General features: G+C 44.7%; 2 protein-coding genes across 2 annotated transcripts in view; one reads left to right on the forward strand and one right to left on the reverse strand.

Annotated features, from left to right (window-relative positions):
* Nucleotide 1: 1 nt before the first annotated feature.
* On the forward strand, nucleotides 2-1,772 carry MGAT2 (alpha-1,6-mannosyl-glycoprotein 2-beta-N-acetylglucosaminyltransferase; the record flags this gene model as incomplete). The annotated part of the gene is made up of 1 exon (XM_085297877.1): nucleotides 2-1,772. A coding segment is annotated over one exon (1,104 nt), but the record flags the coding sequence as incomplete, so codon positions are not given.
* A 1,155-nt stretch (nucleotides 1,773-2,927) lies between these two features.
* DNAAF2 (dynein axonemal assembly factor 2) overlaps nucleotides 2,928-18,271 on the reverse strand; it is a 16,544-nt gene continuing 1,200 nt past the window's right edge. The window contains exons 2-4 of the mRNA XM_085297878.1: nucleotides 17,860-18,263; nucleotides 6,644-6,790; nucleotides 2,928-4,311 (exon numbers count right to left, since the gene is read on the reverse strand). Of these exons, the coding sequence (XP_085154004.1) occupies nucleotides 3,739-4,311; nucleotides 6,644-6,790; nucleotides 17,860-18,263 (1,124 nt within the window). The 3' untranslated portion in view covers nucleotides 2,928-3,738. The remainder of the gene's footprint in view (nucleotides 4,312-6,643; nucleotides 6,791-17,859; nucleotides 18,264-18,271) is intronic.

Consider the following 18,271-nt stretch of genomic DNA (forward strand, 5'->3'; position numbering starts at 1 on the left):
GCCGGCGGCCGCCAACGACACGCTGCGCTACCGCTCGCTCGTCTACCGGCTCAACTTCGACCAGCCGGTGCGCAACGCGGGCCGCTTCCCGCCGCGCGCCGCCGCCGACGTGGTGCTGGTGGTGCAGGTGCACGACCGCGCCGAGCACCTGCGGCTGCTGCTGGCGTCGCTGCGGCGGGCGGCGGGCGTGGAGAACGTGCTGCTCGTGCTCAGCCACGACCTCTGGGCCGAGGAGCTCAACCGCCTGGCGGCCCAGGTGGACTTCTGCCCCGTGCTGCAGGTCTTCTTCCCCTTCAGCATCCAGCTCTACCCCCGCGAGTTCCCCGGGCACGACCCCCGCGACTGCCCCCGCGACGTCAGCAAGGCGGCGGCGCTGCGCCTCGGCTGCATCAACGCCGAGTACCCCGACTCCTTCGGGCACTACCGCGAGGCCCGCTTCTCGCAGACCAAGCACCACTGGTGGTGGAAGCTGCACTTTGTCTGGGAGCGGGTGCGGGCGCTGCGGGAGCACGCCGGGCCCGTGCTCTTCCTGGAGGAGGACCACTACCTGGCCCCCGACTTCTACCACGTCCTCAAAAAGCTGTGGGCCCTGCGCGGGCAGGAGTGCCCCGAGTGCCAGATCGTGTCCCTGGGCAGCTACGGCCTCGTGCGCGGCGGCTTCGCCGGCCGGGCCGACAAGGTGGAGATGAAGACGTGGAAGTCCACCGAGCACAACATGGGCATGGCCTTCGGCAGAGACACCTACCAGCAGCTCATCGAGTGCACGGACGCCTTCTGCACTTACGATGACTATAACTGGGACTGGACTCTGCAGCATTTGACTGTCTCTTGTCTTCCAAAGTTCTGGAAGGTGCTAGTACCCGAAATCCCCAGGATTTTCCATACTGGGGACTGTGGCATGCACCACAAGAAATCCTGCAGGCCGTCCACCCAGAGTGCCAAAATCGACTCGCTCTTGAACAGCAACCAACAGTACCTGTTCCCCGAAACGATGAGTGTCAGTAAAAGGTACTCTATGGCACCCCTTTCCCCTCATGTGAAAAACGGAGGGTGGGGAGATATTAGGGACCACGAACTCTGTAAAAGTTACCGCAGACTTCAGTGAGGAGCGTTCTGGCAGCCTTTTTCTTTTTGAGTTGTTCCATACTGTCTTTTACAGACATTCACATGTATAAAAGCATTTATGAATTGGTTTCTGCTTTAATATGAATAAACAATCTTGTAAAAGGTGTCCCAAAATAGTAATCGTTCATGTTCGGCAACTAAGTCTTTCCAAGAGGCTACTTTCTGCTGCTCGGTCGCTCAAAGCAGTATTTAAACCTATATGCAAAAAGTGACCGTTGCTGTGTTTACTGGGAGGACGAGGAGGAGAGAGAACGTTTATTTAAGTGCATCTTTTTTGGTGCTTGCAGCAGTTTTTTCCCCTTCCTCTCCARCGTTTCCTCAGCGCAGCGCGAGGCGGTGACGCCTGGAGACCCGCGCTGGGGACGGGGAGGAGGGAGGGGAAGGAGCTTTACYCGACTCCGGCCGGGGACGCGGGCCTGGCCGCCAGAATAGCCGGGCGCCGCCGCGGTCACGGGGAGCCCTCGCTGTTCCCAGGCTCTCCTGCCCGGAGTTGCTTGATACTCGGTACCTGCATTCTGTTTTATTTGCTATGTATTTGATGATTATATGAAGAAAAAAAAATCATTGTTTTTACTGCAATGTAGATACACAGTTTTTTCTTTAGTTCTGCCAAAATAAAATTCAGATTTTTTTGTAATATCACAGAAGTTCTTCATTCTCCTAAAAAAGATAATTTAAGCTTTAATTGCTAGAGTGAAAGTCATGAGTGTGGGTGGAAGGGAGGGCCTTTTTTAATTCACTAAATCCAGAGAGTTGAACAAATACCATCACTCATTCTAGTACTGTACACTTAATTAAATTAAATATATAATGCTATTCACTAACTAGGTTAAAATAGAGAAACAGATGAGTGGAACAAAAAAAAAAACCTCAACAGTTAGCGTTCAAATTAGTCAGCTGTGTAAAGTGCACAGAAAAATACTGCTGTGTAATGGAATTAGGCTGAAGCGGAGCTGAAAGCTATGCCCAGCGCGACGCACGGCCGGTTGCTGCCGTGAGGCGCTTACTAGCCCTGCTCCAAGTATAACGGTGCTGCTGCTTTAATGGCACTTTACTCTGAAGCAAAACTGGAGCRGTAGTATGTTAAAAAGCAGCTTTTTTGGGGAACAGAAGTTAAAGCAAACACTAACCTACCCTGAGGGGGCTGACTACTAGGCGTGGACTGTTTGGCAGTTAACGTTGACCTTCAGCTGTGGATGGAAAAGTTTCAGTTAGGCAGAACGGGGAAGGGTGTGTAGCAGCTGGCAGGACGCATAGCAGAGCTCGCCTTACGCGCTGTGTGTCACCTACATTATGTAGGTAAGTACACTGGTCAAATGGTCGAGAGAGAGAGAGGCAGACGGGTTTTGTACAACACTATGCAGCTGTTCATTTTGAGTATGCCACAATCAAATGCTCTTTCTCCTTGGGTAATGTACTGGCGCGTTTTTGTACAGCTTTGTTACTTGCTACGTTGTCATAGTTCCACAAAGTCAGTGCTGATGTTGAAAAAAAAGCTGTGCCAGCCCCTTAATGCCTCCCACGGAGAGTTGCACAACTGCGAGATGGAACAGATCCGCGTTAAACTTAACCCTGCAGARCACTCGTCTTCCAGCCGGATCCGCGTTGTGCTGGCACGAAGACGAGGGCAGATGCTTTCAGCAGCTGTAGCTTCTGCTGAACTTACTTAAAAAATGAAGCTTGGGCTGCATACCCCCATTATAAGTCCTTGTATTTAGCAGGGCAGATTTGAAACAAGCCAAATCTAACTTTCTTCTGAGGTACRTTTTCATCTTAAACAAATCAAGAGAGACCAGAAGAAGTAGGAAAGGGAACTGAAAGTTTTATTATTATTATTAGAWACAGCCTTTTGGTTTTTGCACTTCAGAGATGCATGAACTAGGAAACAGCAAACTGGAGTTCATGAACAGCCAGTTTAGAAATGTAGGGCCAGGTTGGATAAATTGAATCTGTTTTACAAATTGTAAATACTTGCAAGAACAGATGAAATGTTTATTGTGAAATGATTTTGTGCCTTTGACGGGCAAACTGGTATGTTTGGATACTGTGTATCTAAAGTGATGCACTAGGATAGAACACAGGGTGTAAGTGTTGATCATTTCTAGCAGACTAATTAGAACTTCTCCATATAATTAGAAATTTCATTTGATGATTGCTAAAAATCACTGGCACTAATCCTACAGTTAACCACAAAATGAATGTTTTGAAAAATGATGAATACTGCTTATTTCTAGGTGGACTAAATACAGCAATTATTGAGAATCATTAGAAAAAAATATATATATTAAAATGGTGTATGTAATTTACCAACAGATTAAGAAAATTATATAAATAATAAAGATGCATTTTCTTCCAGGAGCTCAAATTTACCTCATATTAACTACTCAACTGCACATTCTTTTCTTGTAAGTGAACATTTCAGCCCATAAAATGTATTAAAGAAAAGTCAGACTTATTAACTTAAAAACAGTAACAGAGTAAGTATTTTAARTTGACATGTAAACAAGACAGTTTAAACAGGAACCTGTTCTCTGCTCTTAGCCCCGAAGAGCTAGAGCAGCACGTGGAAGTCACAGTAAGCACTGAACAGACCGAAATCCCAGAATACTGACATTAATCCAACTCATACAACAAAGAATTCTGAAAAGTGACCGCACAGTGAGTTGTGTGATCCCCAATGACCTGCACACTTCCGTCCCGCGCGTTCACTTCTCGGAGAACCGGCGGAGCTGGCCCGCAGCCCGAACTACGTTGTTTGGCGTGCGCGGGCTCCGCACGCGCGGCCGCTTCGCCCCCTTCCGCTTCTGCCTGCCCTTCCGAACGGAGGCCTGCTTGTTCTGAGCCTGCGGTCACGGCCGTTTCAGCTGTTGTGAAAGCACAGTCTAAATCTGGTTCATTGCCCTTAGATTTTTCAAGAATTGCTAAACTGGTGTCAGAAGGTTCAAGCTGTGAACAATGGTGTGAACTACAACCTACTTTTCCTATTGTTTCAGCTGGTACAAAAGATGTGGAAGTGGTGTTGGTTTCCGTAGCACGTTGTTCTTCAGTGGTGTCAGCTGCAGTAYAGTTACTTTCTGTTGTTTTTTGGAGGTTGGCGCCGTTCGTCTTCTCAGCACGATCTCTTCCTGGGCTGTTAACCGCTTGTTCTTTTTCACCTCGTTCAGAATGAGCCGCCTCCTGCGGCTGCTGCGAAAACAAATTGTTTTGTATTTAAAACTGATGGAGCACACAAAAATCTACACTGTAAAGACAGGCCAAGRCATCTGCTTCTAGGACTTGTTTCTCGAACATCTGCTTCCAGAAAGCCAAGTCAGTAAGGTCCTGGGGTTTTCCTGATCTTRTAACGTACATGGAAGTGAGTGTTAGGGAGATAGTTTGCTTCCAAACGGCTTCCTCTGCAATAGGAAATGCTGCTGGGCAGCTGCCAAGTGATCGCAGGGTATACCACAATTAACAGTGGAAAAAAGGCAAGTCACTACACCCAGGCTTTTGTGTTTCCACACCTCTGTGGCTACAAAATTAGCCACAGGATCCAAACTTACCCTGCGAGAAGTGTGCTTTAACCTCACACTTAGGTGAAAGGTTTAGCGGGTAAAAGCGCCGTCTTTCTCAATCTGTGTCAGTGAGTTAATCCAGGAATTGCTCCCATTTGCCTCAGGACAGTATTAATTCTGAGACCTGGTGCTGTCTAAATAGTAGTTATCCAGTTTCACCGTTAGCTATTGACTGCTGTAGCAAAAGCTCGCAGGTAATCTGCACGTCCCTCTCCGTGGATGTCGGGGCAGGAAGGGGTCAGTCTAGAAGTGGACTCATGGACTCGGAGACCGCGTCGCTCTGTCACTTACCCAGCCCTCTCTGACCCCAAAGCCACTCCAGCACAGAAAAAAATGCAATACGGAGTCCTTCTCAACACTCAATGTGCAACGTGTTCTCCCATGTGGAAGTATGAATGATTTAAGATATTTTACCTTCCCTTTCTTAGGTCCCAAAACGTCCAAATGTGCTCTCTCAAAATCTGATTTTTTTTTAACGTACAGTCCACACTAGTTACAAAAGTAAGCAGCCAAGCAAGCCTGGAACCACTACYCTTAGATAAGCTCTGCAGTCCTCCAGCTTAGCTCCAGAGGTCACATGCTGAATCTGAACTTGCTTTCCAAGAAGCCACGTATGCGCTAACTATATCTGCGCTCTCTAGTTCATGACCATAGATATAAGCTGATGGCCCCTGTGTGTTATCTTTCTATTAAGAAAAAAWTAAAATAAATTTCTAATGCAGTGTCTACTAGAAATCCCAGTCAATTTGGGGATTTTAACTCACATTTTCCTATTTCCAAAACAAATGTTTTATTTTCTTCTGAYAAACAAAAGGAGTAAAGAAACTGTGGCTGCTGTGACCCATGCACTTAAACAATAAATTAAAAAAAAGAGATATTCTTGCTTTTAAATAGAAGATGAAAAGCCAAGAGAGCTCATTTCTGTTTCTAATACTGGTGCAAATCTCCCAAATGATTTTTGACAAGTTCTTTAACCTTTGTCTTTCAGCTTCCTACGTTGTAAAGGGAGGTAGTTTTAACCCTGTGACAGACTCCAGCAACAGGCCATCCTACATGCTTTATACAGACAGGATGACTGAGGAAGAAGGATAGCCTGAATGATGCCTTAAACATTACCAGCAGTGATTTTCAGATCAGAGTTTAAGGTTAACAGTCCCACGTTTAATTATCTACACAACAGGAAACCACCAGTATTCAAAAAATTACACTGAACAAACGTAGTGACTCGACTCTTCAAAAGTCCTTAAAGCTTCCTCTAACTACGTAGTAAGGCAGAGGGAAAAAGCGGGATTAATCRAGCACCCTCTGTCCTCTCTATTTCATGCCCCCAGCAGTTTCTCCGCTCTCCTCCCGTCTGGATCTCAGGGCCCTAAGCATAAGCTCTGGATACCGGCACCTGCCACTCAAAGTATCCACGCAATGGACGGCAGTCTTCATAACCATGTGTTCCAATACGCTAACCCAAACACGTATATATGAAGGACATGGATTATCCACTTATTTCCATTTCAAGAAAATTCTGGTTTTGTTCTGATGACAGCTGCCCTGATTTGTTTGCAGCATGGTGCCATCAGCTCTGCCCTGACAGCGCCTGTGGTCCCTCTAAATGATGAATACTACTTAGTTACTTAGTCATTTTTGTTTTAATACCAATGAGGGATTTAATGCGCAGATGCAGTCTGTATTCCTGAAGGAAAGAAGCGCCGTCTCTAACGACAGACTCACAGCTCTCCATCTTCCCAATGACACATAGGTGGTTTCAACCCAGTGGTCACATTTAATGGCACAAACATGAACCTATGTTTCTAAAACCTGACATACTCGCAAATACACCCTTCTCTACCGTCTTCCCTGCTGAATCAGGACGAAACAGGAATAAAGCTTTTTCAGTCACACTGGATGCTGCCTCGTTAAAGTACTACAAATCAATCAGCGTTATGTGCTACTGCCAAAGAGATCCTTACCTGTAACCTGATTTGACTTTTGTCCTCAGTAACATCAAGCACTTCAATTAATGGTTGACCTTCCAGTAGTGACTGTTTGCAAAAGGAAGGGCATAAAACAGTGTCTAGAAATCCATCGACATTTTCTTCACTGACAAACAGTCTTTYCTGAAGAAAAGAAAAAACAGATTACATTTCATATTATACTTCAGTGATTCTGGAGCAAGAAACCCGCTGAAAACAAAAACAGAGCACTGATTCACAGCACAGCTTTCACAGCATGCTCACTTCTAGCTGCAAATTTAGACATTCGGAAGTAATGAGGTAAAATGAAATTGAAAAATAGTGTTTAGCTCACTTTGATTAGAAGTACGGATCTGCATCATACACAGAAAACTGTTAAGAGGAGTGTATTTATTGCCCTCTCAATACAGGATTATTGCACAGRTTTAGAATCCCCTCTGAGGAGTGGTTTGCAACAACATTGTCCCACTGCCCTCACCTGTCTTAAAATCAAGAAGTTTTACATTTATGGATTTGCTTCAATGTCTTACTTTAGGAAAATGCAAACATCTCAGTGGACTGTAACACCAGTATGTCTGAATCCTCAGCTTTCAAGATCAGATCTTCTAAAGAAAAAAAATTATAAWATATACATGACAGTATCTGTTTCACACCCATCTATGGAGGCTTCGCACATCTTCACTTAGGCAAGAGTAAATACCAGTCRAAAGAAACGGAGAGGTTATCCACAGTTAAACATGACAGCCTGGGACATGTTTTAAGGCTATTAAAATGCAGTTCACAAACAGCATGAAACATGTTGCTACAGGTTTTTAGATTTAAATCAGTTACAAGTATTAAAGGTCCTAAAATACATCCTGGAGGAGGTTTCGCAACAGCGACAGAGCTTGCCCTGTTCTTACATTCTTCCTAAAACATTGGTTATAGGCTGCAGTTAAGGGCAGACTTCAACACAGCAAGACTAGATCTTCGGTCTAACCCAGGGTGCTACACTTTTATGTTCCGGGGATTACATTTCCTGTTTAACAATGAACTGTTTAACCGGCAATCGTACAAAAACATTGCAAACCTACTTTAAGTAATGCTATTACATCTCTCATTCCAGTTCTACTCTTTTGTCACTCCAATGAAAGTTAAATTCAATTATCTGGCATCTTTTGGACTCAGACCCAAAAAGGCAAATCTGAACACTTTTGGCCCCCCACAGGTGCAGCCTTATGCACATCCAGATGCCGCACGGTGTCTCGGATACAAAATTTAACTGCCATCTTTTAAAAAATCCTGCAAGGGAAAAATAAAATAGCTTCCTATTTTTGCAATATGCAAATTAGAGATCACAATATGGAAAGTCATAACATACTTCGTGCTGGTTTTCAAAACCACAAGATTAGATTAATTTTCTATGCAGAAAGATTACAATCCAGGCAAATATCCAACACAGGAGATGCAGAGACAGTTTGTGAAAAGACCGAACTGCAGCATGGTTGCAGAAAACCCTCTAGCAAGAGCAATACTTGCATTTTTGTATGCAAAGCCTAACGAAAATTTTCCCTCATGCTGCTTCCTTTCTGGTCTGCCAGAGAGGGAGCTTCTTGGTGCTTTAGGCTTATAGAAACACTCCTACGTGCCTTTTTTCTTGCTTGCTTCTGCTTAAAAGACACCCCRAGTCACTCACCTACCGGTGGCGGAGCTTGCCAACGCCGCAGAGTTTAAGAGGAGGTGTCAGAGCGAAGGACGAAGGCGCAGCGCGCACACGGGAAGCCTGCGCGTTACTTCAGCTCCCACGAGCTGCATCTTGCCAAGGCCTGGGGCAGCGCAGGAGACGCAGCTCCACCTCCGCAGGCAGCATTTTGCCCACGCACATCACAGGCAGAGCAGCTCGGCTTCCCTCCCGCCGCGTCCTCAGCGCGCTGCGGAGCCAGGCCGAAAGGGAGCCTGCCCGCCCTCAAAGCGCGGCGGGAAGAAAAGAAAAGGAAGAGAAAAAGCTCCAAAAAGACAACTGTCCTCGCTCAACTGAGAGATTTAAAGCACAGGCCAGGAATTCAGCTTCAGTTGACGTCTTCATGACGTGTTTCATACGTGAAAACATGATGCAAAGGAGCGAACGTTTTCCCAGAAGCTGGAGGCTTGTACTTTGAGGACAAAGTGAGCCCAGTGCTTATTACCGCTTTTTTCCTCCAAAATTTCTCTTACAAGATTTTCACATCTCAACACACAGCTTAGGGAAAGAAGTAACTTTGGTTTTCAGGTCTCAGGAACTCTGCTTTCTCCTCTACTGTCCTTGCCTCCATTTTTCCTGCATAAAATGGGGATAATGATCATTTTTTCCTCTAAACACGTATTTGTTGCGTCTAGAGAGAGTGTAAGCCCTTTGGGAGAGGACTATCTTGCTGTGCATCTCTGCTCTTAATAAGATTGGTACCTGATCGTTAATGTCTACATGGAGTGCTGCRGATCACAGGTGTGGGAACCTGGAGAGGAGATGCCTTAGAAGTCAACAGTTAACAAAAATGTTTTCTGTGTGCCAAAACATAGCAAATTCCTTTCTTAGATCCCRCTGTCTGAATCGATTCTAACCACGCGTTCGCTTGCAGGCTGCTGCCTGGGAAGTCTGTGCCGCGGTGCGACGGCTCCGGGGCAGTAAGGAAGGGAGCGCTCTGCGCGGCGCTTCGACGCGCGGCTCCCCGAGGGACGCAGAAGCAGCCGCAGGGAAACATTTCTGAAAGAGCAGGAGACRGTTTGCACAGGCGGAGGCAGAGAGCTGCAGCAAGCAGAGCGGAGAGGCCCTTCGCGTCCCAGCGCGAGGTGTACCCCCCCRGAGCCGCCCGCCCAGAAGCGGCTGAAGCCACCGCTCGGCGCGGGCGGCAACGCCTGCAACGAATGACTGCCGAGCTGCAGAGAGCAACAACCGCTTATCCGGAAGGCAAACACGACTTTGCACTTTGGCAATGAACCCAATAAATCTTTCTGAAGTTTTTTTTTTTTTCCTTGATTAAAAGAGAAATAATTTATTTTGTTCACAGGAAATCCCGTTAAAGAAGTGAAATGGAATGGAAAGTCTATTTATCATTATTTTTATACCCAGGATAAAAAGTTATAGCTTGTGACGATGTTCGTATCATTTTCTCCAATTACTAKAAGCCAGTTTTACCAGGTTTAATAACAACTTGACACTGTATTCCCAAAGCACTATACTTAAAATGTAAGTAATAAGTACTTAAAATTTTATCACAGCAGCACCTGCTGGCCTGTCATAAATCAAGGTATCATGTGCTGTACACACAAGCAATGCTGTGTGTTATCAACATGATGAGCATCACTAGCACGTTCAAACTGCCAGCAGCTGTAACTCAAACTTTGCATTCACAGTGAGTACACACCGGGGCACTTGCATTACCGCAGATCTTATCAAAGCACAGACCTTGGCAAAAAAAAAAAAATGATTCATGAGTATGTTTTAAAGTCTGTTTACCCTGGTTTGGAAGAGCAGCAGAGGGTAAGCATCCACAGAATGATTTAAATGACCTTGTAAAATAATTCCTCAGTTTTAAACAGTTTATTTCTTCGTATTTAAAATACTCCCCTAAGCAACTTGGAATTTAAATTTATTTTTCCCCACACATACTGTCTTCTGCTGTTTGTACACACTCATTTTTCTTTGTGACTAAACTGAGATCAAATTAACATAAACGTTAGCAGAAATTACTTTGGCTTCTAGAACACTTCATCATTTGAAAACGTCTTCCCAGCACACACACACCCGGCACCGCGCTGAGAGCGCGTAGCTGCAGCAGAAACAGCAGACAGCGCAGGGAGGGTCTCACCCATAGTTACCTCCCCAAGTGAAGGRTTTGCTCTACATAATTTCATCCAAACTCTCTAGCTACAATCCAGAGTAACCTCCCACGGGGATTACAGCAAGACTAAAAGGAGGGCAGATTTCGGGTTAACATTATTTGCGTGTCTTTTATAGTGAAAAGATGCCAATGTGGGAAGGGGCAGAGATCTACAGATCTCCTGGCCTCTTGGTCTGTGCAGTCGCACTGCAAACCAGCGCAGCGTGAGAACTGAAGCTCATAGTTTGGAAGAACGAAAGCAATCGTACTGGGGGCAAACTTCTATACGGAATTCATGGCTGCAAAGATTAAACAGTTTAAAGGAGGCTTTGACCAGCTTAATCAGTAGGTTAATAATGTTTCCTGACATAACTGTGCTCTGTATATGTGTATTATTCCCATAATGCATTCCCAATTAAAGGCTATGCAGAAATTAGCTTGTTTTATAGCAGAAGCAAACTAATTATGATTTTTAATGGAGTTTTGAAAAAAGGCTACTGCCAAAAGAAAAGCCAAACAAACAATACATTTGTTCTGTTCTCCTTTTCTGTCCTTCTCTGACCTCTCAACGAAACTTGCCAAGAGTCCTGAAACACTGAGCACAGAATTAATTGAACCAAAAATAAACATTTGTAGGACTAAGCACAGAAATCCTAGTCTCTAGCATCGTCTTCCAAGAAGTGACCTTTAAGCAAAGTATATTAACTCTTTACAGTATTCCATAACATTCCATAAACATGACTGAAATGTTCCGAGAAGGCCTATAACACAACTCAAAACAGCTCAGAAGTAACAGCAAAACCTACACRCAACAGGAAAACCAGCCAGACTACATCTGATCTCACACTCAGGTGGGATCCTGCACTTCTGTTTAGGTTTGCAAGTGCTCTTTGTATTTTGCTCCAGGAAAGTGGATCAGGCTCAAGATGTAAATGAACCTCACTTTCCAACCAGCTCTCTCTGTTTCATGCTTCGTAGGCTCAAACCAAGAAACACGCTTCTCCACAAGAGTCCCAATTCCGAGATTATCAAGGGTGAGGACAGTCCCGGGACTGCCTCCAGGCAGCGTGCTTGTGGGAGTTCACCGAGCCCATGGCCTMTTTCCACGCACCATCTTTGCTGGGAGCGATACAGCTCCAACACCCACTGCTTGCTCGTGGCTGCCTTCTTTTCCAGGAAATACGTGGCCTCCTTACAGCCAGGCACACAGCCAGCGTGTCTGGGGCACTAGATTTCTCAGTGCGTGCATCTGTCAGCATTGCCTGTGTGCAACAGATCTGATTACACGGTGAGAGGCACTTGCATACAGCCATCCACTTGCAAACGGTTTGAGTGACAAATACTTTTTATACAAGACAAACACTACATTTGATGAGATAACAYGGGGGATTAGTTACAAAGACCGTCAGACTGCAGGTCCCCCTGTTATAAAGGCAGCTAAAAGTAATACTGTTCCACGGTCTTTCCATAAACAGGTGAACTGTAGCAGGGGGTTGTCCTGGAGGAGCTGCCTCGTAGCATACCTTTCACCAGAGCAGAAGACGGGAGTTCAGAGGTTGGAAGACAAGTGACAACAGATGCATGCACTCAACAAGGGTTACAGTGCRAAAGTGTTATTTACCGGCTCCTTTCTGAAGGAAAAAAGGAACGAGATTCAAAAGCATCTCCTTTTGGCAGTGCCAAACAAAAATCACAATTCTTCTGTATGCTCCGTAACATACCTTTCTAAAACRTTCTCCATAAAGATGTCAGCACTCATACAAAAGCTAAACAAAGCTTCCTATCACTAAGGAATTCCCCTTTAGATATCTATTTTAAGCCATTCTCACAAACAACATAACATATCCTTAGTCTAAACAATAAACTAATCAGTAATTTTTAGTATGATACTTTTCATATTGTTAAAAATAAATAAATCCCAATCTGTAGTAAAGCAAAGGAAACATTCCTCCTGCTCTTCTCTGGAACTCCACAAAGGGTTGTTTGCTTCCTCAAAGTCACCTCAACATGAGATAAATCCTGATATTCTCCATAATATAACGTGGGCTTTTGTTCAAGAGGGTTTCACATTTTCCTTCTTAAGCAAAGAAGAGGTTCTACATCGTATAGTATTGAAAACAAAACCAAGAAGTCTCTCTGTGCCGTGATATCTAACAATGTTAAATCTTACGATTGCACTCATGAGAAATAAATTACACGTGAGAATGTATACGGACTATGACGGAAGAGGGGAGCACAAGTCCCTGTGCAGTTACATTCGGTTTACTCCAAACATATCAGGGATAGGTTGATGTCAGTGATCCCCTCCCTCAAAGAGAAATAGTCTAGGACACATTTACTAAACAGAAAAGCATACATCCTTTGAATAAAATTATTTCAGTCCACTGAGAAGTAAGGGCAGGCAGCATGTGGATTGGCAGGAGCGGGAGGGACTGCTGAATACACTGCAGTTATTACTTTAATCAATCTTTTTCTAATCACATGCAAATTAGCACACATGACCCAAAAATTGCAGGCAGAATTAATTATCGATTATTAATTAATTATTACTGAGCCTACAAGTCTGAAGAATGTACTGCAGAGTCCAGATATACCCAACAGAAGACCAGTTTTTACTTCTATTAAGTCAGTCACTTAATCCCAAGAGAGCAAACATTAGAAGACAGTGCTTCAAGAAGGCATGATTTAAGTCTTTATCAACTCCAGCTCTGCCTTAAATGAGGCCATTCTGGGACACACTGTTCTCAAAAACCTTGCCTGGCATGCTTACAAAATTTTTAACAGTTATTTAACTCTCAACCACTCTTTTTCAACACTTACTCCCCAGACTCTGTTATTTTAAAATGGTGACGCTCTAATGCTGGAGCTTCCTACACCTGAGCTCTGAGGATCTGAACAACTAGAAGTAAGAATGGTGTTACTGGATTTATCCAGTACAATAAAGGAGCAACACCTACCGCTGGTTCTGTCCAGGCAGAGTGCAGAAGGTGGTTCTGGAAGCGATACTGGGCAGTGTTCTCAGGTCCTAGGTCTCTCCTCCCCCAGAAAATTCAGAGCTCTAAGACTTGCAGGAAGATAAGCTTCTTTGGGTCTCTGGTACAGCAATCGAGGAGAAAGGCCAGTGATGAAGGATAAATTTTAAGCCCTGAAATAAGTGACTCTGGCCCAAGAAGTCCAAGTTATGGAAATTTTAGTTTTATGGGATTTCTGATCACCATAACAAGTGGGTAGATATTATGGTTTGCCCAAGGAGTGAAATTACTTGACAAGAAAGAAAAGTAGGTGCTGATAAAAAGTTATGCCTTGGAGTCAGCACAGAGTTATCACACAGGAGAGTGTGAAAACCAAAATGAAATCAAGAGCAATCAAATAAAGGAATAACTGCAATGACACATGGAAGGTCTGAGGATGGGGSTGACAACAACTGTTGTACTATAAAGATTTGCTAGATGTAAGCACTTGCTTTTCCTTGAGTGGGAATTCAGACTGCTCAGCATCTATGGAAAATGAACTCTAAATATATCCTCTTTCAGCACAGGAATTTGAACATATCTAACTTTACAAAAAGAAAACCAATCCTTGATATTCTGTTTCAAAAATATTGTCATAAGCAGAATCTAAATTCATTCTTCTGCCAATATTTGTATCAGACCAATTTCTAACAAGAAAAGAGAATAGTGCGGTAAGAGGAACATCATCAGCAAGCAAGGCAGGACTGCAATTRCTGGCACTGTTATTGCACGTGTTGATCTCCGCACAGGTGCGGAGGCAATAAAAATCATGCAATGCATGCTGCACTATATCATGGTCTAGGGACAAGGCTGCTGAAGACATGCATTCTGCTCATGCAGTGCACAATTATCATAACACATTTTCCTGCCTGTTTGGCAAGTTAATGGGAGACAATTACACAGGCAGTATAACAGAGTGTTGTAACAACCACTGCAGCAAGAGCCATCACGACGTTGGGCAGATTTCTGAAGTAACTAACCCAGCAAGGARTCTGTTCCCAGCAGTCTGAAAAATGTAGAATCCCTCTGGTCTCCAGTAAGGAGCTACTTCACAGAAGTTACCAGAATAGGAATTTCCTATCCATAAAAAAAAACACTTGCCTCTTCTTTAGACGCTGTCTACCATCCTCTACCAATGCTACTGGGGGAGAAGAGCACAAATAAGGGAACAACAGAGCAACTGGGAGGTGGAGGTTAACATTTCTATTCACTGGGGACACTGGTGACTGATGCAACTCCTTGTAGATCTGGATGCAGGAAATCTATCTCAGATCAACAGAAATAGATTCAGAACAGAAACATACCAGAAATTACAGCAGAGAAAAAGAATAGATCAATAAAAGTAGAAGAGAAGTTGTCAAGAGCAAATAGTTAATAGACAGAAGACAGCATATAATAGTAGCTCTAATTAAATATTAATTTTTCTCACTCCACTCTGAGCGAATGTAGCTATCAATGTTGGCACAGACACTTTTGGGAAATAGCACAGTTTAAAAGAAAAAAGAAAGAAAGAAAGAAAGAAGAACAAATGACCTCAGATTATCTTAACTGCTTCAATTTGCAGGCCTGCTATCCAAAAGGATTGAACCTGAAAAGAAATCAATCTTTTTAGTCTGCTACATAAATGAATAGCCTGTTACTAGTTTCCAGTCTCCTTTTCCTCTCACTCCACCCAAAACATTTTCAAATATTTAAGTTCAGCAAATTAAAAAATTTAACTCACAAAAAGGTAATGGATGGCCTTTTAACAACTTTCAATCAAGAAATTTCCCCAGTCATATTAATGAATGCACAAACAAAACATCTTAATCATAGATTGAGATCAAAAGATGCAAAAATAGTGATCAGTCACATTCAAGCTATTGAAGGCACATTGCAGTAGAATTTGAAGCACAGGAAGTTCGGCCTGARCGTGAGGGGGAATTTCTTCACTGTGAGAGTGACAGAGCACTGGAACAGGCTGCCCAGAGAGGTTGTGGAGTCTCCTTCTCTGGAGATACTCGAAGCCCACCTGGATGCAACCCTGTCTAACATGGTCTAGGTGACCCTGCTTGAGCAGGGGGGTTGGACTAGATGATCTCCAGAGGTCCCTTCCAACCTTACCGATTCTATGCTTCGATTTCCCCTTTCCAAACTGAATTCACTGCTGTCAGCAATATTCCCTTGTAGTCACAGAAAGTTGCTTTTTTCCCTTAAAAAATGTAGAWCTTTGCTACAGCAATTTAAAACGATAAATATTAGCAAAACAGAATAACACAATGGTATTTCAAAACCACTGCATTTGTCACTACATTACTGTTTCTGCCAAACTCTGAGAAACTGCAGCAGGTCATTACACCCCCTGGTAACACGACTGTTAAATTTGCATRTATGTAGGCCTGTATGCCATAAAACAATGAGAAAGCATGCTGACATGCACCACAATGCATGGCAAGAGGTGGAAAAAGCAGTTATGCCTTTACTTCCTATACATACATGCGTGCTGCACCTCTACAGAGAATAGGCAGTAGGTTGCACGGGGACCGGTTTGACATTGCATTGACACCCGGTACTTGGTCATACTGATTACCAGTAATGCTGCCTTGCACGGATCTGCAAGCTCCTGTTTCAGTAAAAGTGAAGGAAAATGCTTTCCAATCAGCTCAGCGTAGGTGTCTCTTAATATTCTCTCTTCATCTGTAGTATTTACCTGAAGCAATCAGCTCCTCCTTCAGAGGAGCTGCTATCACACAATGTAGGTAGCCTGTACTTAGGCCTGCTAAATGAGAAATAAAATGTGAAGATTCAGGTGCACATATACTAACTGGATACAAACATCTCCCTCTGGATTATATAGTATTTTCTATTTCTAGGGTTGCAGTACTTACTGTACAACAAGCTGCCATCTCAGTATACATAATTTAAGTCAGCCAGTTTTCTGGACTTGCACTGTCACGGTAGACACGGTAAAGAATTTTATTGCTCTCAGGGCTGAAAAGTTACACAGGAATTATGCTGTCTTAATCASTGTTCATAATAAGTTTTCTGAAGCACTGAGCTTGCACTATGATGTAGTATTCCACAAAAACTCTGTGAGTGCTTCTTCATGGGAAGAGTGCCTCAACACGAGCATAGAATCGGTAAGGTTGGAAGGGACCTCTGGAGATCATCTAGTCCAACCCCCCTGCTCAGCAGGGTCACCTAGAGCATGGTAGACAGGGTTGCATCCAGGTGGGCCTCGAGTATCTCCAGAGAAGGAGACTCCACAACCTCTCTGGGCAACCTGGTCCAGTGCTCTGTCACTCTCGCAGTGAAGAAATTCCCCCTCACGTTCAGGCCGAACTTCCTGTGCTTCAATTTCTGCCCATTGCCTCTTGTCCTGTCACACGGGRCAACTGAAAAGAGTTCGGCCCCGTCCCCTTGACACCCTCCCTTCAGGTACTTGTACACATTGATCAGATCCCCCCTCAGTCTGCTCTTCCCCAGGCTGAACAGGCCCAGCTCTCACAGCCGTTCCTCACAGGGCAGGTGCTCCAGCCCTCTGATCATCCTTGTAGCCCTACRCTGGACTCTCTCCGGTAGCTCCATGTCTCTCTTGTTCTAGGGAGTCCAGAACTGGACATAGCATCTTTTGTGGGGGAAACTGCCAACTCTCACTAAGCATTGTTAGCCAGGTGTGGCATGTGTGCCAAGCTCCTTATGTTATAGGGAATATTCACAGCCTAATGACACATAAAATAATAAAACATCTAAACCAGAATCATATTCAGGCTAGTAAGAACAGAGAATAAAGAACTAGCCCAACAAAATGGCAATCAACAGCTGTTTGCAGCCACTCTTTTCTGTATTATTCTCAYTGAGCTAGTGTAAAATGGAAATCCTGTCCTGAAATACAGGGAGATAGGTATATTTCACTCACATGCCTGCATTTCAAGAAGCTGAATGTATGTTTGTACATATGCTTGTATTATAAGCATCTGCTTTTTTTCGTACGAATACATTGCATGTGCAGAAGACGGCCATTCACATGGCCTACAAGACTAAAGCTGAGTATGTAGGACAGGCTCTGTTTTCCCTCATCATCAAAATTTTCCTAGAAAAGCTTGCTCAGGAGACACAAGTCTTTTCAATCCAAACACTGTGACAGCGTTGTGCAGCTAGGAAGAGGCCAGCACTAATAAGGTCATTCCACTTAATCCAGTAAGGGCTCTCTGAGGGAAGCAATTTCCTTCACTACCAGCTTCTTTTGAACTTGGACTGATAACCTAACAGCTCCCCAAGGTGATCATTCACATGCAAACCCAGCCAGCAGAAATCACGCACTTGAGCAAAGCCGTGACATTCCTGGGAGCGCAACACCCGCACTGTGCCGCTTCAAGGCGGTTACCTGCAGCGCGGAGGCGTCRAGGCCGAAGCAGAGCTTCTCCCAGGGCCCGGTGCTGCTGGGGGCTTTGGCAAATGTGATGACAGCGTTGTGGGCAGACACGTCAATGCTGGTCTCCRGGGAAGCCAACCTGTTCTCTGGAGGGAACTGCAGGAAGAGGGCGTAGGACCCGGAGWGGCTGGAGAAGCGGAGGTGGTAGTGGTTGGCACCCAGGTCGCCGCTGAGGCTCTGGGGCAGGATGTCGGGCACGAGCAGCAGCAGGGTGATGGAGGCCTCGTCCTGGTGGCACTGGAAGGGAGGGCACAGGGCAGCCCCGGGGCTGCCAGCCGCGCAGCCTGGTGCCAGAGCCATGTCCGCGGGGGCCGCCGGCGGGGCCTGGCTCCCGGGAGGGCCTGGGGTAGGGTCCCCGCCGGAG

This window comes from Rhea americana, unplaced genomic scaffold (assembly GCF_003343005.1).
Source record: "Rhea americana isolate MKP2758 unplaced genomic scaffold, rheAme1 scaffold_131, whole genome shotgun sequence".
NCBI classification, from domain to species: domain Eukaryota; kingdom Metazoa; phylum Chordata; class Aves; order Rheiformes; family Rheidae; genus Rhea; species Rhea americana.